We start from the raw sequence: 26494 nt of genomic DNA, 5'->3' as shown, positions 1-26494 counted from the left end.
CTGCTGGAGTGAATGATATCCACAAGACTTTTCTTTTTGGTTTTTCGAGACAAGGTTTCCCTTGGCTGCCCTGGACTTGCTTTGTAGACCAGGCTGGCCTCACAGCGCTCCACCTGTCTCTGCCTCCCGAGTGCTGGGATTAAACGCATACACTACTATGCCCGGCTTACAAGGTTTTCTTTCTTATAAGGCATACATTTTAATGGGGGAGGCATTTAATTATTCATGAATATTAATCAAGGACAGTACATTTATCTTGACATTAATGAAATATCTTGAGTGGCAACTCTCACAATTACCCCGTGAGTCACCCTGATCAGTCATAAAACAGACAAAATCATGACGTGTGTGAGGCTTTATGCTCAGGCCTTGGCCTAAGAATGTGCCTGGCTCTGACTAGTTTGAGATAAACCAGGTAGACTATAGCTTGGGTGAAATCTCCTTTTAGGAGAAGGAGATTTTAGATACTCCATGGTACCTGATGGTGCCAAACTTGCACCATCATGCCTCCCTCTGACATAATATTGTTTTATTTTATAACCCACATATCTTCTAACCCAAATCTTTAGGACCGATGTGGTTTTCTTGATGCCCTGGCCCATGCCTCTTTTTTTTTAGCCACCCATACACTGCACACTGCAATTCTGGGCTTGCCTGCCTCCCTTTGGACCAGTTCCCATACACTGGATCACTGCTGTTGTGTGAAAGATGTACATTATATCAAAGCAGTAGTCTAGATAGTGGAAACTGCAGTAAACATTTGTAGTTCCTTCTTTCAGACACTGCATTCTCCTGAGGGCAGTAAATAATAAATTCTAAGACTCAAATATGATAATAAACTAACATTATTCAAACTTCTCGTGATAGTGAAAATTATCTGCTCTGCAATCAGACACATACAGATGACGAGTAATTATACTTACCAGTGTTAGAGCTATATTTAAAAATTTTAAATTTAATTTAATGTGCATTGGTGTTTTGCCTGCATTCTTCTTTGTGAGGGTGTCAGATCCCCTGGAACTGGAGCTACAGACAGTTGTGACCTGTTGTGTGGGTGCTGGAAATTGAACTCTGGTCCTCTGGAAGAACACCCAGTGCTCTAATCCACTGAGCCATCTCTCCAGCCCCGCTAGATTAGTTTTATCCTTATTTATTATTCTTATTATCATATTTATTTATCTTATTTATTATCCTTATTGCAAACAAGGAGTTGAATTTTTAATTACCTTTAACTGAAATACTCAAATGCTTTTTTTTTTTTTTTTTTAAGGCGAAGGACTTAGTTTATATAATGAAGGATTTAGTTAAAACTCTGTCCTAGTCTGGTCTGGTGGTGCAGGCCTTTAATCCCAGCACACAGGAGGCAGAGGCAGGTGGATCTCTCTGAGTCCGGAACAGCCATGGCTGTCTCGAACACACACACACACACACACACACACACACACAAATAAATGAGTAAAGAAATAAATAAAACTATCCAGAGAATGGTTTTTCTGGTTTTAAGAAGGTGCCGTTTAGCTCTATGGTTATTACAATTCACATCCCCAAAGGAAAACCATTCTGCCCAAAGTTCTGATTAGCTCAGCTTCGTTGTCAAGTGCGGGACTGAGTTCTTCCAACGTGCGGATCCGAAGGATCAAACTCAGGTCTTGGAGGTCTTCTCTCAGAACCTCTCTACAGGCCTCGGTAAGTCGGCCTCCTCCCGCCCAGGTCTTCCACCAGCCCTCACGCCCTCCGCGGGCGCAGAGCACTCCTCCCGCCGCCGGGGGCCGCTGTCGCCGCGGCGGCGGCCGGAAGGCAGCGCGGCTTCCGCGCTCTCGTCCCGCGTCCGTCCGCAGGCCTCCGCGCGCTCTTCCGGCCATTCATACGCCTAGTCGGTGGGTCTTGGGAGCCTGAATTCCGCGTGCAGTCGGACCAGGAGGGAGGCTGCGCCGCTAGGATGAAGCTCGTGAGGTGAGGAGGCTCCCCGGCCGGGCGAGGGCGGCGGGGAGAGGGTTTGGGCCGGCTCGGGGGGCCCGGCCGCTGCGCCCGCAGGGAGGCGGGAAAGCCGCGTGCGCGCGGCCTGCTAACGGCCCCGGCCCCGCCGCGCCCCGCTCTCTGCCGCCGGAGCCCGGGCGGGGGACCGGCGCGCCCGGCCCCGCCGCTCCTCCAGGAACGGAGGGGCCGAGCAGTCTCGGCTCACCTCGTATCCCGCGGCTTGAACTGAGCAAGTGGCCCGTTTTCGTGGCGAGTCGGGCTACTCGGACTGACGACAGCTCAGAACTAGCATGGTTTCGTCTTTTTGCAAGACGCTTTAGATGAAGTTCTCCTTAGTTTTGTCCTGGTTGGTAACTCGTTAGTGTTGGTTTGGACTCACGAGAGACAGTGTCCCGGGATGGGGCAGAAGTTACCTTACTTTCGCCTGATTGCACAGATTACGTCGGCTGGTGGAGCCTGACTAGCGGCTTTTTTCGCGGGTATGGTTAGTTCCAAACGAATAGGCTTGAGGCCAGGGCTGAAACAGGATATAATGCCTAAGCCAATCGCTAGAAATATTTAGTTTCTTGTTGAGTCGAGAACTGTTGGAGTTGATCAGGATGCCATTGGACACCTGTTAAAGTAGTTGTCCACAATTCCAAGTTTTGAAGTTTTCTGTTTGACGGTGAAGACAGTAGATTACTTATGGTCTGTTTGAAACAACAAATGCTCTGTTCAGTTGGAGTTTGTAGAGAATGCATTTCAGGTAAATAAAAGAAAAAAAATCTTTTTTTTCCACCTATTCTGGGGTTAGCACCCAGAGAACTTTGAGCTACAGCCCCATTTCATTTGTATTTGGACTGTCACATAGGGAGAAAGCTGCAGAACACTCTTGCTGTGTCTTTACTGCCTACTGTGAACTATAATGTATTTGCAATGACTTGTATGCCTATCTCATTTAAAGGTTCTGTTATGATAGATTTGCTTTGGGGTGATGGTACAAGGGATACCTCCAGCCAGCATCCTAGGCAAGTGCTGACTCTGCTCGTGATGTGATTTTCTTTAAAGATTTGTTTGTTTGTTTATTATGTATGCAATGTTCTGTCTGCACGTGGACCTGCACACCAGAAGAGGGCACCATTATGGATGGTTGTGAGCCACCATGTGGGTGCTGGGAATTAAACTCAGGACCTCTGGAAGAGCAGCCAGTGCTCTTAACCTCTGAGCCATCTCTCCAGCCCATGATGTGATTTTTTTTTTAATGGCTTGTCCTGAGTCCCATTTTGTGTAGTGCACAACATAAAAATTACTTCTTATGGGAGAATGTATTTTACCTCATGAAAATGGCTGTTTGACTAGTTTGCATTTTCAGTGCACTTTCTTATTTGTACATCAGTTAATAGGACTGTATTTCTTCTTTATCCTATTGCCACCTTGCCCAAACGTAGGAAGTGAGCTTTTATGGCTCCTTTTCTCTTGATCTCTCTGTCATCTGATAAATTGCCATTTTTCCTAATATTTCCAGAAACGTCTCACTATCCAGTTCTCTTTGGCTTTCTATTCAAATAGGGAGAATTTGGATACTAAAAGGATCCCATGTACCAAACTGTCACATTTGCATTAAGACAAAAATTCACAGCCAGGAGGTGGTGGCACTTTCTCTTGAGTTCTAGGCCATCCTGGTCTACTGAGTGAGTTCTAGGACAGCCAGAGCTACACAGAACTACTGTCTTGAAAAAACAAACTAAAAAAAAAAAAATAAGTCAGGGTTCCTCTGTAGCCTTGCCTGTCCTGGTCACTCTGTAGACCAGGCTGGCCTCGAACTCATAGATCCGTCCTGCCTCTGCCTCCTGAGAGCTGGGATTAAAGGTGGCACCACTGCCCAGTTGTGCCTAGCTAAGGGAATTTCTTAGCAAAATATTATCTCCACAAAAGGACCCCACATCTTGTGCTGGGATTAATTAAAGGTCTTTGCCACCATGCTTGGCACAGTAATTTTCTTTTAGGTGGTATTTTAAGGTTGGCTTTCCTTTAGTTGCTGAAGCATTCAGCCTGTCCTCAGTGCGGTTACAATCCAGTTTTGGCTGTAGAAAGGTTCTGCTACTTTTTTGTCTCCATAGCAGAATTGTGGGAAGAGCGGGATGGGTAATATTACTTGTGCAGCCAGTTAGTGGGGCACATGCCTTTAATCCCAGTACTCGAGGAGGCAGATTGCTCTGAGTGTGAGGCCAGTCTGGTCTACAGAGTGAGATCCAGGACAGCCAAAGCTGCACAGAGAAACCCTATCTCAAAAAAGAAAAAAATATTACTTGTGCAGTTTAACTACAGTGGATGCTATAGGAGTGTACAAAGAATATTGTAGAAAAATAAGACAGAATAGAAAATTTGAATATGAAGTATCATTAAATGATATTGTAGGATTATCATGCCATGGCCGTTTGGCTAAAATAAAGCATGAGTGATATTGTAGAATTGTTTCACTTCATGTAGTTGTGGTATTGTGGATTATAGGCTAGAACATGTAAGTATGGAGTGTCTGCTAGGTGATACTGTCAGATACTGTGTGAAATTGTAATATTAGGGTGCTTTGGGAGGCTGTCCTCGCTAGAAGTACATGCTTAAGTATCAATGCTAGCACCTTACTTCCAGAAGACAAGGTTTTGAAAGTGTTAAACTACTGAAGAGAAAGAGAGGGATGGCAACATTTTGATAATTTGTGACTGCCAACTTTAATTCCTTGCAATAAGTATGTCATGGTAAAGAAATTAGAGCAAGAGTAAGTGAGGAGCAGGCAGCGTGTGATGAAATAACTGCCATCCAACTGGGACAGTAGCAAACGAGATTCATTCCTTCGCCCACACAAGAAAGAAAAGAATTCCTGATTCACCTTTCTAAGTATAAAAGGGAAAGAAGAGAATGGTTTTGTTTGTTTTGCAGTCTTGGTCGGGAAACATCAACTTAAATAAAGCCTGTGCTCCAAAGGGTCATAATAGAGTAAAATAGAAAGAAAAAAAGCCAGGGGCCTGGAGAGATGGGTCAGGTCAAGAGCCCTGGCTGCTTTTCCAGAGGATCTGGGTTCAATTTCTAGGACCCATATAGCATTTGTCTGTAACTTCAGTTCCATGGAGTCTGAAACCCCTTCTGGCATTGTAGGTGCCAGGGACACATGTTGTATACATATATGCAAACAGGCAAACAACAACAACAAAAAACCCACTCATTCACAGAAAATAAAAAAATATTTAAATTTTTTAAGAAAAAAAAGCCAGGTATATGGTGGTGTGCAGTTGGGAGTTTGTAGTCAAATGATGGACAGATAGAAAAGAAAAACTCAAACTGATGGAGGGAGTGTGACTAATGTATAAACAATTCAAGAAATACAAATTTTGTATGTTCAGGAAAGTTATCAAGTCTCAGGCAGATTGCCACTACTTCTGCCTTCCTCCTCCTTTCTCCTGTTGTGAGGTATTTACCAGAGAAGACTGCTCAGGCATGGGTTCAAGCCAACAAAGTCTGGTGTCTACACTGGGTGTTCAGCACTGAGCTTTTCGCAGATGAGCTTTTTAAGCACAAAACCCATGTCCTGAGTTGACACGCTAAAGTTAACAAGAACAGTTAGCCAGAAAGCGGAAAAGCAGAAAGAACTACAGAGAACAAGGTTAGAGCATTTAGAAACTTTCCCATAGCTATGGACTTCGATGGATTAAGCCAATGTTTCAGTTTTGGCAGATGGTGCTGTCTATGTGCCGAGGCTTACAGCCTGAATAGTACTTCTAGCATGGAGACTGTTATGCTGAGGTCTCAAGGCCTACTAAATTCTGGAACTCTGTATTTTTGTTGTTGTTGGTTTGGTTTGGTTTTTTGAGACAGGGTTTCTCTGTGAAGCCTTAGCTTTCTTGGAGATCCGCCTGCCTCTAGCTTCTGTTTATTTATATACTGTTCTGCCTGCATGTCAGAAGAGGGCACCAGATCTCATTATGGGTGGTTGTGAGCCACCATGTGGTTGCTGGGAATTGAACTCAGGACTCTGGGAGAGCAGCCAGAGCTCTTCATCTCTGAGCAATCTCTCCAGTCCCTTATTATTTTTTAATAAAGATTTATTTTATCTATATGAGGGTTTTGCCTGTACACCACATTTTTCTAATGTCTGTGGAGACCAGAAGGAAGTATTGGATCCCTTGGAACAGCTTTGAGCTGCGGTATGGGTGATGGGAAACCTAGCCTGGGTCCTCTGGAATAAGCAGTCTGTGCTCTTGACCAGCCGCAGAGCCATCTCTCTATTCTCTTTTTTCCTTTCCTTTCTTTTCTTTTTTCCTTTTCCTTTTCTTTCTGTTTTCTCTCCTTCTCCCCCTTCCTCTCTCTTTTTTGAAACAGTCTTATTTGGCCAGGATGGTTTCAAGCTCTTGTATAGCTAAGACCTCGAATTTCTGTTCCTCCTGCCCACAGCTATCCAAGTGCTAGGATTACAAGTATACATTTTTCTTAGCTTTGCTTATTAGAAAAAAAGTTATTATTACTTATGCAACAACAGGTGCACATGTATAAGACAATTTTTTCGGAGTTTGTTTTTGCCTTTTACCAGGGTCCCAGGGATTAAACCTCAACCTCAACCAGTATAGCAAGTACTTTTACCTGCTGAGCCATCTTGCTCAGTGTTGTAATTAATTTGTTGGAGGTGATGATGATTGCTTTTGAGGCAGGGTTTTGATAATATAGCCTTGGCTGGCTTGGAGTCTGGCCTTGAACTCACAGAGATCTGCCCGCCTTGCTTCAAGATTCTAATTTTTAGCAAGGTGGAAGGTGCCGAACCCCTTTAACCCCAGCACTCGGAAGGCAGAAGCAGGTGGATCTTTATAAATTCAAGGCCAGCCTAGTCTACAGAGTGAGTTCTAGGACAGTCAGGGCTATACAGAAAAACCCTGTCTTGGGGAGGAACAGAAAAAAAAACAACTGGGCTGGAGAGATCCCTCAGGTTAATAAGAACACTGACTGTTCTTCTAAAGGTCCCAAGTTCAATGCCCAGCAACCACATGGTGGGTCATAACCATCTATAATGAGATCTGGTGCCCTCTTCTGGCTTGCTGGCACATATGCATGCAGTATACTCTATAAATAAAAAAGATTACATTTATTTGTGGGGGAAGGGATGGCATCGCTGTATGTTTACAAAAGTCAAAGGATCCCAGAGGGAGTCAATTCTCTCATTATTTTGGTTCCTGAGATCAAAGTTGGATTCTCAGGCTTGGCAGCATCTTGCTATGCCTCTCACTAACACCCCCGCCGCCTTTTTTTTCTTTTTCTTTTTTTTTTGCATAGATAGGAAATTAGCAGGTAGTTAATTGGTATTGGTGAGTGCTTGCATAAATGTGTTTGTAACAGTAAAAAGTTGAAAATATCATTCACAGTGGGATAATTGACATTTCCATATAATGGGCTATTATCTAGCTCTTGAAATATTTCTTAGAGAATTATCTCCAGTGTGGACTCTTAAGTGTTACAGATACCATTGAAGAATGGCCTTCATTGTATGAAGTAGAAGCTTATGTATGCTTATGGGCTAGAATTGTTCACCTAAGAGAATTCTAAGAGAGAACAATTCTAAAAGAGTTTTTTTTTCTTTTTCCTTTTCTTTAGATTTCTCCTATGTAATCTTAGGCTATCAATTACAATTCTTCCTTTTTGTGGCTTAAAATTAGTCTAGGGTCTGTGAAATGGCCTCCAATTCACAGAGCTCATCTGCCTCTGTCTCCCTTCTGCTGGAATGAAAGGCATGTACCACCACGCCTGATCTCTCTAGGATCTTGAATGTCTTCATTTGAGGTTGTTTTGTAATCATTTCTAGTATTTTCTAGTCTGAAGCTCAGGACAGCTATGAATGTGACTCAACTCAAAATCACAGACTTTGTAGATAGCATTATCTTGCCAGGTAAACATCTGGATGCTCATACAGCCTGTGGGCTGCAGGTTGGACACCCCCTGGAATGGTGTGGCCTAAGGAGTGGGAAAAGGTGGACAACCATCAGATGTCAAGTGACAGTTACTAATTTGTCCCTTTATAAGTTTGAGTGTTTAGTTCAGGAAAAGTTAAGCACTGTGTATATTACTAATACAAGATGTGATTATTATTTTATGTGTTTGAGTGTTTTTTCTGTACGTAAGTATGTGTACCACATTGTTGGCCTGGTGACCATGAAGGTCAGAATAGGGCTCAAGATGCCCTGGGACTGGAGATCCAGATGGTTGTGAGCTTTCATGTGGGATCCGGGACTCAACTGGGTCCTCTGCAAGAGTAACAAGTGTTCTTGAGGAATTGTTGCAGTAGCATTTTATAGATTTTGATCTCTAGCAGTTTCACCCTACCAGCTTCATAAGAATATTTCTAAATGTTAAAGTAAAAAATTCTGGACTTTGTGAGGTGACACAAGTCTGTAATCTCAGCACTGGGCGGCTGAGGCAGGTGGATCTCTGTGAGTTCAAGGCCAGCCTGGTCTATAAAGTGAATACAGGACAACCAAGGCTACACAGAGAAACTCTGTCTCAAATAAAACAAAAAAAAATTTTTTTTCAGGACTTTATTTCTGTTTTTATAGATTTTTGATGAAATTGAGTCATGAAACTGTAACCATTGAATTGAAGAATGGAACACAAGTTCATGGGACAATCACAGGTATGGAGGTTGGACTGTTTATGTTTTTGTTTGTGTTATGCTTTTTTTACCTGATGGAGAGAGTTGGGGTTTTTTTGTTTTTGTTGTTTAATGAGCCTGCCTGTGCTGGGATTAGAGGTGTGCACTACCGCTGCCCAGTAAGGAAAGGATTCTTTTAGATAGATAGATAGATAGATAGATAGATGTGTGTTTGTGTGTTTGTTACATATAGTGTTTTGCCTGCACACCAGAAGAGGGCACCAAATTTCATCATAGATGGTTATGAGCCACCATGTGGTTGCAGGGAATTGAACTCAGGACCTCTGGAAGAGCAGTAGCACTCTTATCCTCTGAGCCATCTCTCCGGCCCAAGGAAAAGATTTGTAATAGTGACTAAAAATAATTCATGTTTTCCGACCATAACTTTTTGAGGAAAGATAATGGGTTTTGGCTGTACAGTTTGTTCTGATGTGTTGGTTAAAAAACTATGATGCCATATATTCATCCTGGGAACCTTGACTCTATACAGTAAAATAATGGCTTAGTGAGAAAACTAGGTTAGGATGGATCGCTAAACTTTGTAACTATCGTATTAACAAAAGCAGTAACATTAGCCTGGTGGTGCATGCTTGTAATGCCAACACTTAAAAAGCTAAGACAGGAGCCCTTACTTAATTTGAGGCAAGTCTGGGCTGCATAGTGACAGCCAGTCTAATGGGATAAAGAGAAACATACAAATAAGTTCAATTAAGGATTGGGCTGTGAGGTGACAGAGCATTTTCCTAGTATGCTTGGGATCCTGGATTCGGTCCAGATAGACAGATCGAATGTTTACATTTGAAAAGGCATACTAAGAGGAGCCAGAGAAATGACCTGGTTGGTAAACTGCTGCTGTACAAGCTTGAGAACCTAAGTTCAGATCCTCAGCTCCCCAAAAAGATGGATACTTTGTGCTTCTGTAATCCCAGTTCTGTGAGAGACCCTGCCTCCAAAAACAAAGTGGAGACTCAGCCCTGTGGTATCTGCTGCCAAGCCTGACAATTGAGTTCGTGCCTCGTCCCACATAGAGGAAGGGGAGGACTGAGTCTTGTGGATTATCCTGATCTCCAGACATGTGCCATAGCACATAGGCGCCTGCATACCCATATGCATGCAAATATTTTAAGTGTAAAACAGTTGAAGACACTCACAGTCATGTATGCATGCGTACTAACACACAGGCTCTTTAATTACGTGTGTACGAGAGTGCAGGTGCCTTTGGGTGCCGAGGCACTAGGCCTCTCTGAAGCTAGAGCTCCAGGCAGCTAGTCATGAGCCTCCGGATGCAGGCGCTGGGGCCAGACTTGGTTCTCTGTAAGAGCCCTGCACGCTTAACCATTGAGCCATCTCTCTGGCCCCTTAAAACTAATTTTTTAAAATAAATACATAGAAGAGCCGGGTGTGGTGGCAAACACCTTTACTACCAGCACTTGGGAAGACGGGTCTCTATGGGTTCAAGGCCAGCCTAGTCTACAAAGTGAGTCCAGGACAGCCAGCGCTACAGAGAAACCCAGTTTCGAAAAGCCAAATAAATAGATGAATGAATGAATGAATAGATGTATAGGCAGACAGACATGTTAAAATGGATGTGGTGTTGAGTTTTTATAGACCAAGCTTGGGAAACTTGGGTTGCAGAATCACAAGTCTGAGGTTAGCCAGGGGTGCATAGACTTTGTCTCAGGAAGTGGGGGAGGAGTTCCTAGTCATAGGAAACAATACCATAGGTCTTTAAAATGACCCCTGGCTTGATAGAATGTTGGGTAAGGAAGTTACGGGGACAGTAGAATTGTACAAACTCTAATCTGGGGAAGAACTCAGTTTTGAAAGTAGTAACATGAGGTGAGCCCAGCACTGGCGTTCCTGTACAGCCGGCTGCGTCTCTTTCCTTGTCTAGCAGAGTGGCTCTTTGCCGTGCAGGCGTTCCTTGAGCTCTGGCATTCCCGTGCCATTCCTGCTGAGTGCTGAGGTTACAAATGTCACTTAGCCACACAGCAGGTGTGTCAGTTCTGGCAGTGCACCTAGCTCTCTACAGTAGTAGTGTGGCTAGGAAAAGTCTTTATGAGGGAAAATGTGTAGATTACCACAGCAACTTGCCCTACCGCATAGCAAAAGGTACTCCTTACAGTAGGACTTCAACTGTGGAGACCGAGAGCCTTTATCATGCTGGTAACTGTTCTGCTTTCCTCCCCTTCAGGTGTAGATGTCAGCATGAATACGCATCTTAAAGCCGTGAAAATGACCCTGAAGAACAGAGAGCCTGTACAGTTGGAAACCCTGAGTATTCGAGGCAATAACATTCGGTACTTTATTCTACCAGACAGCTTACCTCTGGATACACTACTTGTGGATGTTGAACCTAAGGTGAAGTCTAAGAAAAGGGAAGCTGGTAGGTGTGAAGGTGTTTCATGTATAGTGTATTTAAATCTTAACTCACTGTTCAAAATACATTTGTGACCAAGAGGATGTTTTTGTTACCCTGAACATTATTTTTTAAGAGCCGTTGGTTTTTTTGTTTTGTTTTGTTTTGTTTTGTTTTTTATGTACATCGGTGTTTTGACTGCATGTATGTATGTATGTGAAAGGGTGTCATATCCTGTTGCGGTTAATTTAAAAGCATGGTCTAATAATGTTTGTTATTAGCCCTATAATTATTACAGCAGCACTATCCAACCTGTTATAATCAGTGAAAGAAACAAACACCTGATAGGTTTTAAAGTAGCCTTATTTCACCTTGGCAAGGCAGATATTACCAGCTAAGCTACCTTTACCTCCCAAGCCCACATCCCTAATAATAATGTCTATCTGGGCTATTTCCCATCCATAATCTCAAAATACTTGCTAATGTTCTTATCTGGGCTACTTTCCTCCATCTATGCCTGCTGTAAAAGACAGCAAGCAGACTTTGGGGAGCAACATAGTAAGCAAATATAAAGCGTTGGACCATGCTGTTACAGTGCCCCTTAGAACTGGAGTTAGAGACAATTGTGAGCTACCATGAGGTGGTGGGATTTGAACCCCAGGTTTCCTGGAAGAGCAGTCAGTGCTCTTCACCTCTGTGCCATCTCTCCAGCCCTGCTCAAAACATCTTACTACTCCTCCGAGCACATGTGCTACTTGGAGCTCCTGGTGCTGCTGTGGAGAAGAGCCCACTGTTCTGCTGTCCTTTCCGTCCTTGGGTTCTAGATTTGGAGGCTTGCTGTATAGCTTTCCCTTCCTCTTTCCCCACTACAACTTTCTTGCTTTAGATCCTTCTTTCATTGTGAATTTCCTTGCCCATATTCCTAAGAAAACTTGAAATTTGTTGATTACTTCTCTTGTTCTTTCTGGAATTCGTGCTCTTCCTTCCTTCCTTCCTTCCTTCCTTCCTTCCTTCCTTTCTTTTTCTCTTTCTCTCTCTCTCTCTTTTTTCTTCCCTCCCCTCCCTCCCTCCCTCCCTCCCTCCCTCCCTCCCTCCCTTCCTTCCTTCCTTCTTTGAGATAGGGCTTCTCTGTGTAGCCTTGGCTGTCCTGGGCTCACTTTGTAGACCTGGCTGGCCTTGATCTCACAGAGATCTGCCCGCTTCTGCCTCCCTAACTGCTGGGATTAGCAGGTGTGCCACAGTAATTGGGCATTTAATTGATTCTTTTTCTCTTTTCTGTCTCTATTTTTGTCGTTTTACTCTGTCTTCTGGGAAATACTCTTGACCTTGCCCTCTCTGTCAGCACATACTTTATTTTATTTTATTTTTTATTTTTCAATGCAGTTTATTCAGGAACCTTGAACAATCATCTGACCCTCACATACTTTATTTTTAAGCCTCCTTTGATTTTTTTTTTTAAATAAGATCCTGTTATTTTGTTGCTATCATAGTTTTTGTTGTTGATAGAATATTAATTGTAGTTTTCCCTTTTTTGGGTGGTGTATGTGTGCATATACACACACAGAGCTTCTCTGTATAGCCCTGGCTTTCCTGAAGCTCATGTAGACCAGGCTGGCCTCAACCAGAAATCTATTTGCCTCTGGCTCCAGAGTGCTGGAAGTAAAGGCATGCATCACCATGCCCTGTGTTACTTTTACATTTTAAAAGTTTATTCTTTGAGAATTTCACACAAAAATACAGACTTTTTATTAGGTCTTTCTTCCCATATACCAGAAATTCATGTCTGATTGTATGTGTATTGGTGTAGGACTGTCATACTGGGGCCAAATTCCTGAAGAAAACAAAACTCTCCCAGTTTTTCTTTGGGGAGTTTTTAGTAGTTTGACATTGTTAGTTTTCTCTGATTTATTTGTTCATTCATTTATTAGTTTATTTTGTCCTGAGTTGGGGTCTAATGTAGCCCAAGCTGGTCTCAAATTAGCTGTGTAGCTGAGACTTTGGACTTACTCTACTCCGTCTGCCTCCATTTCCAAGTGCTAGGATTGCTTTCAGCATCAGCATGCTAGTTTGTGTGGTGCTAGTATCAAACCCAAGGCCAGTGCACACTAGGCTATACACTCTACATACTGACCTGCAGCCCTAGCCCTAGCCCTATTTTCTCTTCTTTTTCTGTTTGATCTAGTCATATATTTATTTTTATAAAGACTCTTAAAAAGGACATTCTGGAAAAAGAGCCTCCACTTCTTATCTGTTGGGTCTTCTTTGCCTAAAAATGGCTCAGAGTTAGTAAAATCACTTGCCAAGCAAGCCTGATGACCCAAGTTTGATCTTAAAACCAGCAGTGGAAAGAGAAGCCCAAAAGTTGTGCTTTGGCTTCCACATGTACAGTGTGGCCTCCTTTCAAGTGACATGTTACATGTCATGTATACAAATGTGATAGTAAATAAAACAATTTTAATTTATTGTTACATTTAGTTCTATATGTATTTGTGTGTGTGTGCGCGCGCGCGTGCGCAGGTGCCTGTGCCTGCTTGTACACATATACCATGGTGTGTGTGTGTGGAAGTGAGACAACTTGCAGGAGTCAGCTCACTTTGCACCAGGTGGGTCCTGGGGATTGAATCCCGCTCAGCAGGCGCCTGTACCTGCCGAGCCACCTCACTGGGCCCCATTTTACTTCATTTTGAATTGGTCTTGGCATATTGCGATCTGGCCTTGGACTTCCCCTCCTGATCAGCCTCCTGACTAAGCAATTCAAAGCTTCAGGACCTAGAAGTCTATCCTAGAGCTCTTTTCTCGTGGAAAGATTTCAGTTTCCTGCTGTATTAGCTACTTTGCTTGTTCCTGTGACAAAATGCCTGACAAGCAGCAGCTTAAGGAAAGCTTTATTCTAGCTCAGCAGTTCTAATTCAGAACAGTAGCAAAATTAGTTATGAAGGAGCAATAGAATATTTTATGGTTAGAAGTTAGAACACAAACTGAATTAAAGGGCCAGCATCAGGAAGATTGAGAGCCACTGCTCTAGCTGATAGGTCAAGGAGTATATCCTACTATTTTGGAGAAAGCAGAACTCCATTGTCGGTGGTCTAGAGTCAGAGAGCAGGAAGTGTGCCCAGGCAATGAAGCCTCAAAGCACACAGCTCCACCGACTGGAGACAGGTGGTACAGCGTGTGAGTCTGTGGGGGACTTTTCACGTTGGAACCACACAGCATCTGCTTTGGGAGATATGGCTGTCGGCCAGCAATGTAAGAGTAGGGCGGGAGAAAGGGGCCACTATTTCATAGATGTTGCCTTTTTCCCTCAAGACGGAATTTCTCAGTGTAGCCTTAACTGTCCTGGACTCATTTTGTAGAACTCACAGAGATCCGCCTGCCTCTGCCTCCCCGAGTTGTAGGCCTGTGCTACCGAGCTCTGCAGTATGTTCACTTTGAGTCTTTGAGTCTTCCACCTGATAAGTATTTTGTCTTGTAGCCACTGGAATTAGTTAAAACAATACAAATGCTTTTGAATTTCCTTTTTTTTTTTTTTTTTCAGTTTAAAAAGAAAAGTGATTGTGACACATAGCTTACAAAACGCTAATTAACCCTTAAAGTCCCACCTCATGCTGCTGTTTTAAACCTCAAGCCTTTCTGTGTCGGGGTCTTTGATTCCTTCTACTTTTTCTCTTCTACCTATTTTGTCAAGGAAATGAGACAAGCTTTACAAGATGAGGAGGCAGACTTTCAGCCTGATATCCATAGATGATGTCAACCATTTTTTGTTTTTGTGCCTCCTGCCTTGGATCATGTCACTCTTTGTATCTAAGATCCTGGTTTCTTTAGAAAGGTATTCTTCCTTTACTAAATGCACTTTAACCCAGCATTTGAGAGCCAGAGGCAGGTGGTTCTCTGTAAGTTTGAGGCCAGCTTGGTCTACATAGTATGTACGGTCCAGGGTGGCCTGGGCTAGAAGAGACCATGCCTTAAAATAAATGAATGAATGACTTTACAGGAGTGTGGGGGTGTAGCTCAGTGGCAGAACACTTGCCTGACCAGCCTGCATAGGGCCCTGGATTTGATTCTGACCACGGAGTGGGTTGGGGGAGGGGTGTTATACACAAATCTCAGTCTGAGTACACCAGGCAAGTACACTGTGGTTTCTTACCTTTCTTTCCTTTTTTTCTGTCCTCATGATGAGCAAGTGTTAAAGATAGGGTTATAGGTTAAAATACTAAGTCATGATCGAGCCAAACAAGTTTTCAAGCTCCCATGTTACTAGATTGTTGTTTGATATAATGTATGTAAGGTTTCTTGACTTGAGAGTAACTTGCTCGGCTTTATTCGGTGAGCAGAAATTTGGCACAGGGTGTAAATTGCAGCGCTGCTGGCAGTTCTCCGTTTTACCTGACGGTGGCCGATTTGAGAAGCTGAGTTAAAGAGGTGGGAAAGGGCGTGGGGTAAGGCTGTGTGGTGCTTGGGTGCTATGACTTGAAGAGAATTTCACCTGCTTTGTTACTTTCCCCCAGTTGCAGGAAGAGGTCGAGGCCGAGGCAGAGGAAGAGGACGTGGTCGCGGCAGAGGAAGAGGGGGTCCTAGGCGATAATGTCACTCAAGATTACTGTTTCAAAGTGATAAGGAATTGGGGATGGTTTTTGTACAGGTTTTGTTTGTTTGTCAGTTTTTAATAAACATAAGTATGGGGACAGAGTTGTCTGCTGATTATCAAGCAAAAGTTTCAGTATTAACTGTGTAGTCACATAGTATGTTCAGTTCTGTGGGTTGGTCACATTGCACATGCATTCAACATGGGTTTGATTTCTTTTTTTCCTGTTTTGTTTTGTTTTTTGAGACAGGTTTCCTGGACTCGCTTTGTAAGACCAGGCTGGCATTGAACTCACAGAGATCTGCCTGCCTCCCAAGTGCTGGGATTACAGGTGTGTGCCATCACATCTGGCTGTGAAAAAAAAATTTTAATGGTGAATTTTATTCTATCATGCGTGTGCACGCACATACATACACACCGTCTCCGTCCCCACTCCTGTCCCGTGGATTCCACCCTGAGGAATTCAGCTGAAGGTCAAGAAAGTTGTGTTTCGGGTTTAGACATATTCTGAATAGTTAGCACTTTATACTCTTGCAAAGGACCCAGCACTCTCATAGGGTGACTTGAAACTGTGTAACTTAAGCTTGAAGGGATCTGATGCTCTCTTCTGCTTTCAGGCATACCACACACACACACAATTTTTAAAAGTGTGTCATGTATGTTTTGGCACATGTCTGTGTACCTAGCACTGAAGAGGCTAAGATGGCAGTTGAAGGCCATCTGCTATGAGGCAGGTTCACAGCCATATGCATTGCATTGTACATGATGGATAGACTGTAGCCCAGTGGTAAATCAAGTGCTTAGTACACAGAAGGATTCAGTACTCAGCACAGAATATGCATGAGAGGATGTGTACAGAGCCTGATGCCTGATGGGGTTAGATACTAGGCCAAAGGTCAACCAGCAGTATAAAAACCAATGCATATCCCCCAGCCCCAATTTTTCTGTGTTCTTTTTGACTCTGGGCATTACTGTGTAGCTCAGGCTGCCTCTGACCTAACCTACCTCACCTACATGCTGGGTTAGCAGAAATAATGCAAGTATGCCCAGCCTTCGTAACTTTTTAAATTAAGATACCTGGGGAGGGGGGCTATAGAGATGGCCCAGAGGTTAAGAGCACTGGTTGCTCTTCCAGAGGTCCTGAGTTCAATTCCCAGCAACCATATGTGAGATCTGGTGCCCTCTTCTGGAATGCAGGTGTACATGCAAGCAGAACTTTGTATACATAGTAAATCTTAAAAAGGGGTGGGGAAGCTGGAGATGTAACTAAGTGGTAAGGTACTTTCCTGCAGTGAGCAAATGTCAGTGTCTCACAGGGTAGCAGCCAGAGCCAGGTGTGATTTTAAGTAAAATGGTAAAAAGATATATTTTAAAGCATGTTTTGTTTTGAAAGTTTTAGTGTCAACCGTGTGGTGGTGGTGCACTCTTAATCCCAGCACTTGGGGAGGCAGAGGTAGGTGCATCTCTGAGTTTGATGCCAGCCAGGTCTCCACAGAGAAAAAAGCTTGTCTTGAATGTTTGCAATGTTCTAAAGACAGCTTAACAGGAAGAAGCTGCAGTGGGTACTTCTTGAGCTTATTCCACTAGAAGCTATCGTTTTATTATTTTTGTTTGGGTGATGGTAGGTTTATGTGGGTTTTTTTGTTTGATTTTTGCTGTTTTGAGACAGAATTTCTCTGTGTAACCCTACCTGTCCTGGAACTCACTTTGTAGACCAAGCTGGACTTGAGCTCAGGGATCCTCCTGCCTTTGCCTCACAAGTGCTGGACTCAAAGGTGTACACCACCACACTCAGCTGTGAAAAGGTTTAAGCTGGCTTAAACTCTACAGCACAATAGAAAATTAGTTGAAGCTCTTGAGTTTGAGGCCAGCCTGGTCTATAAAGCGAGTCTAGGACAGCCAAGGCTGAACAAAGAAACCCTGTCTCAAAAAACAAGTTGGATTTTTAACTCAAATCCTTTGTTTACCCACAAAAGCAGTGTGTAGGATCTTAGTTTTAATTACTTTTGCAAACACTATGTGGTGGAAGTTGTGGTTTCTTTGAAATGCTATGTAAATGTTTTGGTTTTAATCTCAGTGGGGTATGGAACTGCCTTAGTTTGTCTACAGTGACCGAGAGAGGGGCGTGGTCGTTGCCAGCTGAAGGTAGTGGAATTCTGAGGACTCTAGGAGAGATCGATACCAGGGCCCAGGGAGAGAAAGAGACTTCAAGGAGATGGACAGAGGAGGAAGAAGGCTGCCTGTTGGTCCTGCTGCACCTGCTGTTTGCGGCTGCGGCTGCTAGATGTCCTGACGACTGAGATTGGCATTTCCCCAAAGCACTCATCCACCCTAACCAGCCAGAACTACGTCTAAAGAGGTCTGCGGCTCTTCCTTCTAATCTTCATCGCTTGTACCTAGGGTTGGGGGAGTTGGAAGGGAGGTAGAGGCTTAAAGAACCCCAAATAAACAGGACAGAACTATCTATACCTAGTGGCCACTGGATTACAAACTGAAGTGCCAAAGAAAAGTGTCTCTAAATAGACCATGTAAGGACATTATACAAAACAGGCACTTTGTAAGCCTCGGCTAGGAAGGTGCAAGTCAGGTGATAGATTTCACTGCTCTGTACACACCCATGTGACTGAAAATACTTATTTTGGGTTTAGCAAGCAGATTACTTTTTTACAGAGACTGAATAATTAACACTCACCATACTTAACATTTCGATAGGATTATAGCTAAATAACTGGGTGTGCTGTCATCTGCCTATAATTCTAGCACCCTGAGCAAAGCACAGTAAGACCCTGTCTTCAAAGCAGAATGTAAATTGAATTTCTAAGTGATGGATGTGTAGCTCAGTGGTGGAGAATGTGCCAGACATACACAAGCCCTTGGTCCAAAGCAAGCAGTACCAACAAAAAGAACCCCAAAGCTTGTACTGGTTAGAGTTGTCTGAGAGGAAGGAGCCTCCATGAGGAAACGACTCCACAAGATCCAGCTCTAAGACATTTTCCAATTAGTCATCAGTGGGGCAGGGCCCAGCCCATTGTGGGTGGTGCCATCCCTGGGCTGGTGGTCCTGGATTCTATAAAAAAGTAAGCCAGTAAGCAGCACCGTCCATGGCCTGCTTGAGTTCCTGTCCCACCTTCCTACAATAATGAACAGCAATATGGAAGTATAAGCTAAATAAATCCTTTTCTCTCTAACTTGCTTTTTGATCATGTGTTTCATGCATTAAAAACCCAAACTAAGAAAACTGTATAGAAAGTTGTCATTTTATCTCAAAATTCAAGTGGCAACACACCTGTAATTCTAGCACTTCAGAGGCCGAGAGTAAGATGGTTGCAAGTGGGAAGCTAGGCTGGCTTGCATATTTGACCTGTTAGAAGTATCTGTTTGACATGAGTCATTTTAAGAGTGTGAGATAAAAAATAAAAATGTTTCTATCCTCTGAACATTTTTAAAGCTGTGCTTGAAAACTTCACTACAGAAAATCTTAAGTTCTCTTGCTCCACAACCTCATCGCTGGCGGTGACATTGGTTTTGCTAAAATTCCTTCCCAGAGGATGACATCTAACCCTTCCCCTCAGGTCCCAACGACAAACTGAAGCTCTATTCCACCAGAGTTCACTCCGCGTCTTGGACTTTGTTCTAGAGTACAGAAATGTTAGGTATGGGGTGCAGGCCCTCCTCCCCTAAAGGGCTGTCCCTGGAAAGCCTTCCTTCCCCACATCTGCAGATGGAGCTGGGGCTCCAGTGTTCCTTGGCCTGTATAAATAAACTCTAGCCCCTCCCCTAGGCTGCATGCAAAGTTGCAGATTGGTAGAGAGTGGTTGGGTGCTGGTGAATGGGGCAAGGAGTAAGAAGGAGTGTGTACTTGAACAATCCCCTTTCAAAGGGAGCATGGCTGAATATCCCAGGGTGGTAGTTGTTTGGCCCAGAAGAGTCATGACAGGTGCTGAGTGTGGAAGGAAGGAGGAATAATAATAGCAAACATGTTCTGATTCTGTTTGATTGGTAAGATACTGTGTATGTGAGTGACAGGTCTCACTGGATAGCTCTGCCCTGGCCTTGTACTCAGGAAGATCCTCTACTTCCCATTACCTACCAGCTGAAATCTAATTCTTGTGTCAGAGACCTAACTTGTCAACTGTGTTGTGCTGGCAAGTATTTAACACCACACTAAACAGTTCGCAGAATTCCTGAAATTAAATTATTTTTCTTTTTGTAGTTGGTTGTTTATTTTAGGGCTGGAGACAGGGCTCAGTGGTTAGCAGCACTTACTGCTCTCGAGGTCCCAGTTTAGATTGGTAGCACCCACATGATGCCTCAACTGTCTCATTCCAAAGGCACACACATGTAAACATACATATAGACAAAATGTTTACACACATAAAAATGTTTACTGTGTATATGTATGTATATGGGGACACACCAATTCCCTTCCCCCATTCTATTTTTTTTTTTTTTTTAAGTGCTGGTCTTTTTTTTTTTTAATTTTATTTTTTTTTTATCAGTTACATTTTATTAACTCTGTATCCCAGCCGTGTCCCGATCCCTCATTCCCTCCCAGTCCCTCCCTCCCTCCCTCATCTCCACCGTGCCCCTTTCCGAGTCCACTGATGGGGGGACCTCCTCCCCATTCACCCTTCCCCCATTCTTAAAATTGTGACAGTTTTTCTCTTGTACATTGTTATCATATACTGGGAATCTCTCACCTCTACCTGCAAAAAGAAATAAATGGTTTTGTGTTGTGGGGTTTTTTGTTTGTTTGTTTTTTGTTCGTTTTAATGCTTTTGACAGTAGCTGATTTGGTGACACAGGGCCTGACAGGGTTTGTTAAACCCTTTATTTTTGAGTTGCCCACAGACCTTCCATTTGTAGGTCTTTCTGGCCAGTACAATTCAGTTAATAACTTCCTCCACCCAAAAGTCCTGAAGATAGAGCCTATCTTAGTTAAGCTAAACAGTCACACCCTTAACTGCTTTTAAGGCCAGGTTCGGTCAGCTCTCTACCCCACCTTCCCGTCTCCGCCACAGGCAGCGCCCTGCCACCTCTCCTCCACTGGGCATTTATAGGAGGCTGTCTACCCATAAGCTGCTTGCACAGAAAGACAAAATATTCCTTGGTATATCATTAGAAGTTGCTCTTAAGTGTGGTTAGATTTGGTTAAGTATCAGGAGTCTAATTCCTGAAGAAATGTAGTCAAACTGGTCATTAAGAGAATTGGTTCTATTGCTTCATGGGCGAATGCCACTCTTATCACTCATAAAATGTACTTTCACTGTAGTTCTGGTGAATATTTCAAGATAAACTTGGGGAACTGGAAAGATGGCTCAAGAGTTAAAGAGTGCTTGCTGATCTTGTGAAGGACCCAAGTTTGGTTCCCACGCCCACATTAGGTGGCTCACAGTTGCCTCTGATGCCAACTCTGGTCTCCATAGGCAATAGCACTCATAACCACACACACACACATATAATTAAAAACTAATAAAAGTCAGGGCTGGAGAGATGGCTCAGAGGTTAAGGGAACTGGCTGTTCTTCCAAAGGTTCTAAGTTCAGTTCCCAGCACCCACATGGTGGCTCCCATCCATCTATAATAAGATCTGGTGCCCTCTTCTGGCCTGCAGGCAGAACACTATAATAAAAATCTTTTGAAAAGATAACCTTGTTGCAGTTGGTGACTACATTTGTTGTTCCAAACAGAAAAATTTTCAAGTCTAGAAACATGTCAGGTTTGAGGGTTACTATGTAGCTAAGGTTAGTATTGGACAACAGCTGATTTTGAGTATAAGTTAATCACTTACCCCCCCACGCCCTTGAATTCCATTTTCTGAAATTAAAAGTTTTGGAATGTTTTACTTTTTAGCGTTTAATAGTATTTAACAGATTATTGGAGTTTTGTTGTTTTTGTTTTGTTTTTTGAAACAGGGTTTCTCAGTGTAGCCTTGGCTGTCCTGGACTCACTTTGTAGACCAGGCTGGCCTTGAACTCACAGAGATCCGCCTGCCTCTGCCTCCCTGAGTGTGGGATTACAGGTGTGCACTGCTGCACCCGTCTTGATTTATTGTGTTTTAATGCATACAACACAATTTACCTTTGTGTATGTATGTGTGAGAGAAAGTGTGTGTGGGGGTGGCAAATAAAATCTATTTTTATCTTGCTATGTAGCCCTGACTGGCCTGCTACTTACTTTTGCAGCCCAGACTGATCGTGAGCATGCAGCTACCTTCCTCAGTCTCCTAACTGCTAGAGTTACAGACATGAGTCACACATACAATTTCAAAATATGGTTTTAACCCACTTCCTTTAATAAGAGAAGTCAGGCTGGCGAAATGACTCGGGGTAGAATCCTGTGCAGTCTTGGTGACCTGAGTTCAATCCTGAGGATACACGTTACTTCTCTGTTTCTGTGATAAGATACCATGACCAGACGCAACTTGAAGGAGAAAAGGCTTATCTTAGCTTATGGTTCCAAGGGAAAGAGTCCACCATGGTGGGGTAGCCATGGCAACTGGCAGGGAAACATAGGTATCGTAGCAGGGGCAGGAAGCTGGCTTGTCACATTTTCATCAAAACACAGAAAATGTGGGGGAGGTGAGGACAGTTTACAAACCCTTAAAGCTTGCCTAAACTGTGCCACCAAGTGGAGACCAAGCGTTCAACTACATGAGCCTTTGGGGATATGCTTCTCATTCAAACCGTAATGGGTGGATTGCAGAAACTGAGCAGTGAAGGTTCTCTGATAGCCACACACAGTATATCATCCCCCCATACACTCAAATACTGCTAATAAAATTAAAACCAAAGAAAACTGGCCGGCTGTGCCTTTTGGTGCACGCCTTTAACTCTAGCACTTAGCAGGCAGAGACAGACAGACTACTCTCTGTGAGTTCAAGGCCAGCCTACATAATAAGTTGCAGGAGAGAAGAAAGAAAGGAAGGAAGGAAGGAAGATAAGCTCAAGCCAGGTATGGTGGAACATACCTATAATTCAAGCATTTGGAACGAGAATCAAGGTCAGGAGTAACAGTCACTGCACTGTGATTCAAGGCCGGCCTAGAAGCCTGAGTCCTTGTCTCTACTAGTGCAACTCCTGCGGCTACTGCAACTCAGAAATGCGATGTGGCTAACTGACATTTTGAAAATTCCCCAAACATCACTATAAATAAATGGGACCCTAATAATAAATTTGCTCACAAATTCCTGATGTGTATTCATTATGTACACGCACGCACATATCTGTCCAGCTGTCCATCTCCACTTCCTTTAAAATGAAGTGTTTTTGAGACAGGGTCTCATATAGCCCAGCCTCATACTCCCTAGATAGCTTAAGACGACTCTGAACTCGATCCTTGTGTCTGTGCCCCGAGTGCTAGGATTACAGGCATGTGCTCCTCTGTTATGATAGTTCATTCTGTATGTTTTTCAGAGTGTCCCTTCAATAAGAAAATCTAGAGGCTTCAAAGACCAGGCTAGAAGGCTAGAACACTTCTTTATGGCATTAGGAACAATAAACGATATTCTATGATAGTTCATTCTGTATGTTTTTCAGAGTGTCCCTTCAATAAGAAAATCTAGAGGCTTCAAAGACCAGGCTAGAAGGCTAGAACACTTCTTTATGGCATTAGGAACAATAAACTATATTCTAAGGCAGCATTTGCACACAAACTAGGACTGAGAAAGAGCACAGATTTCTTCAACCTCTCTCTGAATCAGAGCATGTGTTGAGGCAATCTGCTTCCCCTGCAGGCTTCAGAGTCAAAGCGATAATTAAAAAAAAAAAAAAAGAAAAAGAAAAAGAAAATTCACAGTTACTCTGCGCCTAATATAGCACTTGTCACAAGGTAAGCACTCACCTTCCTAGAACTTAATTTGGAATAGATGAGGACAATACGCGAGGTCAGGTGATAAAGTCCTAGGAAATGTGCTGTTCTAGCTCCTTCTCACTAAAATGCAGCATGCGGCCTCCACTTAGAAAGACCAAGGCAAAATACAGAACAAACACTAATGCCTGTTTTCCTGAATATTAACGTGTGTGTGTATACATACATACACATATACATATATATGATCTAATTTTGTGTGTGTGTGGATGTGTACTTATGTGTGTGGGTGCCCTGTGAAGTCAGCGTTACCAGATCTCCTGGAGCTGGAGTTAGAGTTACACACAGTTGTCAGTCATCTGACTTGGGTCCTGGGAACTGGCTGTATCCTTGCAGTCTGGAGGCTGAGGCTGAACAGCCTCCAGGTTAGGACTAGCCTGTGTTACTTACTGTGTTCAAGTGAGCCTGGGCTGGGCTGGAGGGTGAGAAGGGAAGAAAAAAGAGAGGGAGAAAGTGAAGACGGAAGGAATCATTACAACTTCTTGTGATAATTTCCACAGGCAATAATTATGTCCTTTGTGTATAGTTTCTGGAACTCCAGTATTTAGAAGAAAAAAATCTATTGCATTTATTGTTTATCTTGCGCACACACAAGTGTTTATGTATGTAACATGTGTGCCAGGGCTTGCACGTGTGCATCGGAGACATGCAGGAGATGGTTCTCTCTTTCTGCCCTGTGAGTCTGGGAGCTTTAACTGTGGCTGTCAGGCTTGGTGGCAAGTGCCTTCATCTGTTGAACCATCTCAGTGTTTTTCATTTGTAAACATTTTACAATTTATGTGTATGAGTGTGTTTCCTGTACCACATGTGTGCCTTGCACAGAGGCCAGAAGAGAGAATCTGGTCCCCTGGAGCTGGAGTTACAGATGGTTGTGAGCTGCCTTGTGCGTGCTGGGAACAGGATCCAGGAAGTCTGCTATAGCAGCAAGTGCTCTTAACAGCTGAGCCGGCTCTCCTGTCTTGCACTCAGCTAATTCTTACTCAGTTACTGGGATGTTCAGGCGATGAGTTAGTTGTTTAGGATGTAGAAGCCACGAGAACACAGCTGTCTTTTTGCAGAGCTTGCTACTGAGTGAAGATACAGCTGGAGGAGAAAAATCTCTGCTCTGTGTCAAAGAATCAGCCCTTGAAAATTTCATTCCCATTTTAATTTGTGCACAGGCACAATGGATGTCTTTATACTCAGTATCTTTGCCTCACATGAATGGAATCCTACATACATGAACCAACAACTTGCTTTTATTAAGTAGCAAATCAGAAATATCTTTGGAAAGTATGGGGCTGCAAACTGTAAATGAATTTACCCACTCTCATACTAATAGGATATAGTACTGTATCCCAAAGATGCACACTCTCAGCCACTTTTGTGTGTGTTTTGTTACTGTTTGTTCTGATGGAAAAAAATTTCCATCTTACAAATTTTATCAGGCCTGGGAAAAGGGGGACAAACAGCTCCTGTCTCCTCCTTCCACTGCTGTTTGCACTGATGGGGCGATTCACGTGGTTGGAGGAGGACAGAAAGGCCTTGATCTTGGGCCGGTCACAGAGAGCAGGGGAAAGCTGTCCAGGCAGCCAGGGGCCAGGACCTGGTGGGTCAGCAGCAGGTCCAGCAAGCTGTAATCTGATCACTCACGGTGAAGGCTTTGCTTCCCTGGTTCTGGGTCAGCAGAGTCTCAAAAGGCTTCAGGTGCCCAGGCAGGGCCTTTACACAGTCATCCGTACCATGCTCGTATTTGCTGGAGATGAGGCTGGCATATTTGCAGCAAAGGTCCTCCACCCGATCATTCACCATATCTACCAGGGCAGCCTCCTGATCTTTCCCATAAAGCCTGAAGGATCGGCCCAGGTGCCTCAAGATGGCATTAGATTGGTACAGGGTGAAGGCTCCATCCTCAAACTTGGGGAGCTGCCCATACAGACAGGTGGGCTTGAGCAAGCCTCGCATCCGGGTATCTTTGGTAACCACCTCCTCCTTCCAGCTCTGGCCCTAGTCAGCCAGCAGCATGCGCCTCGAACCCGGAAGGCAAGGGTGTATGGTGAACAGCGGCGCAGGCGCAGACTCAGGGCTGCATACACCGTGAGGGATCTTGGACACGGACATCAGCTGGGTTTTAAAGTTTTAACTGTTTATTGATTCTTTGTGAATTTCACATCATGCACCCGATTCCCACTCATCTCCCTGTCCCTTTCTCTCTCCTCTCCACTCTTGAAACCTCCCCACCCCAAGAGAAAAAAAAAAATCTCCTGGTGGTGGTGGCCTACACCTTTAATTCCAATACTTAGGAGGCAGAGGCAGCCAGGTCTTTGTGAGTTTGAGGCAGGCCAGGTCTACAGAGTGAGTTCCAGGACAGCCAAGGCTACACAGAGAAATCTGACAGCTGACAGCCTGATAGCTCTCCTGAACCCACGCCACCAGGGCCAGCTCTCCGGCCCTGCCCTCACCCAATGCTGCAGCCAGCAGGCAAGGAGCAGGACCAGCTCTCTGCTTGCCCCATGTGGTCAGGGGCGGGGTCGGGAGGTCATGCACAGGTGAGGGTCATCTCGTGCATGGTCTTCGGTTTTAAATTTTTCACTTTTAAAGATTTAGCCTTAAAGCAGTTGGGCACAGTGGTGCACGCCTTTTGATCCCAGTACTCTAGGAGGCAGAGGCAGGCAGATCTCTGTGAGTTAGAGGTCAGCCTGGTCTACAAAGTGAGTCTAGGACAGCCAAGGCCACACAGGGAAACCCTGTCTAGAAAAAAAAAAAATCAATCAAACAAACAAAAAATAGGATTTCTGAGCTGTCTCTCCAGCCCCAGGAGCTTTTTGATTTTTGGAGGTGAAGTCTCACTATATAGCCGAGGTTGGCCTCAAATTCAAGTTCCTCCTTCTCAAACCTCGCAGGTGCTGTGCTTACCAGTGCATGCTACTATGCTCTGGCGAATTATTCTTCTTAAGGATAGGTAGATTATTTGCACAGAATTCCATCTAAGTGAGTTTATAATACTAGTGTCTGGTCCAGGAGAACAGGGTAGAATTATGAGGTCTTCTGGTTTTCTGCCTTAG

At 43.8% G+C, this 26494-nt stretch overlaps 1 protein-coding gene and 1 pseudogene across 2 annotated transcripts; one reads left to right on the top strand and one right to left on the bottom strand.

Annotated features, from left to right (window-relative positions):
* Positions 1-1822: 1822 nt before the first annotated feature.
* On the top strand, positions 1823-18820 carry Snrpd1 (small nuclear ribonucleoprotein D1 polypeptide). 2 transcript variants are annotated; one of them, XM_060377679.1, is made up of 4 exons: positions 1823-1953; positions 8547-8623; positions 10836-11002; positions 15506-18820. In XM_060377679.1, exons 1-4 carry the CDS (start codon positions 1940-1942, stop codon positions 15662-15664), a joined length of 417 nt encoding a protein of 138 aa, XP_060233662.1. In that variant the 5' UTR covers positions 1823-1939; the 3' UTR covers positions 15665-18820. The 2 variants fall into 2 exon arrangements, with proteins under 2 accessions (XP_060233662.1, XP_021497894.1); XM_021642219.2 differs by having other exon boundaries at positions 10836-11027; positions 15506-15682.
* Positions 18821-23698: 4878 nt separating this feature from the next.
* On the bottom strand, positions 23699-25550 carry LOC110551555 (glutathione S-transferase P-like; annotated as a pseudogene).
* Positions 25551-26494: the final 944 nt, after the last annotated feature.

The sequence above is a fragment of the Meriones unguiculatus genome, chromosome 2 (genome assembly GCF_030254825.1).
Source record: "Meriones unguiculatus strain TT.TT164.6M chromosome 2, Bangor_MerUng_6.1, whole genome shotgun sequence".
Taxonomy (NCBI): Eukaryota; Metazoa; Chordata; class Mammalia; order Rodentia; family Muridae; genus Meriones; species Meriones unguiculatus.
This window is presented reverse-complemented; position numbering and strand designations above follow the sequence as displayed.

Bases quoted from the DNA above. Each gene is read 5' to 3' on its own strand.
- Snrpd1 (XM_060377679.1), top strand. The intron at 8,624-10,835 runs GTATGGAGGTTG...CCTCCCCTTCAG, and splicing joins AGTTCATGGGACAATCACAG to GTGTAGATGTCAGCATGAAT. The intron at 11,003-15,505 runs GTGAAGTCTAAG...ACTTTCCCCCAG, and splicing joins TTGTGGATGTTGAACCTAAG to TTGCAGGAAGAGGTCGAGGC.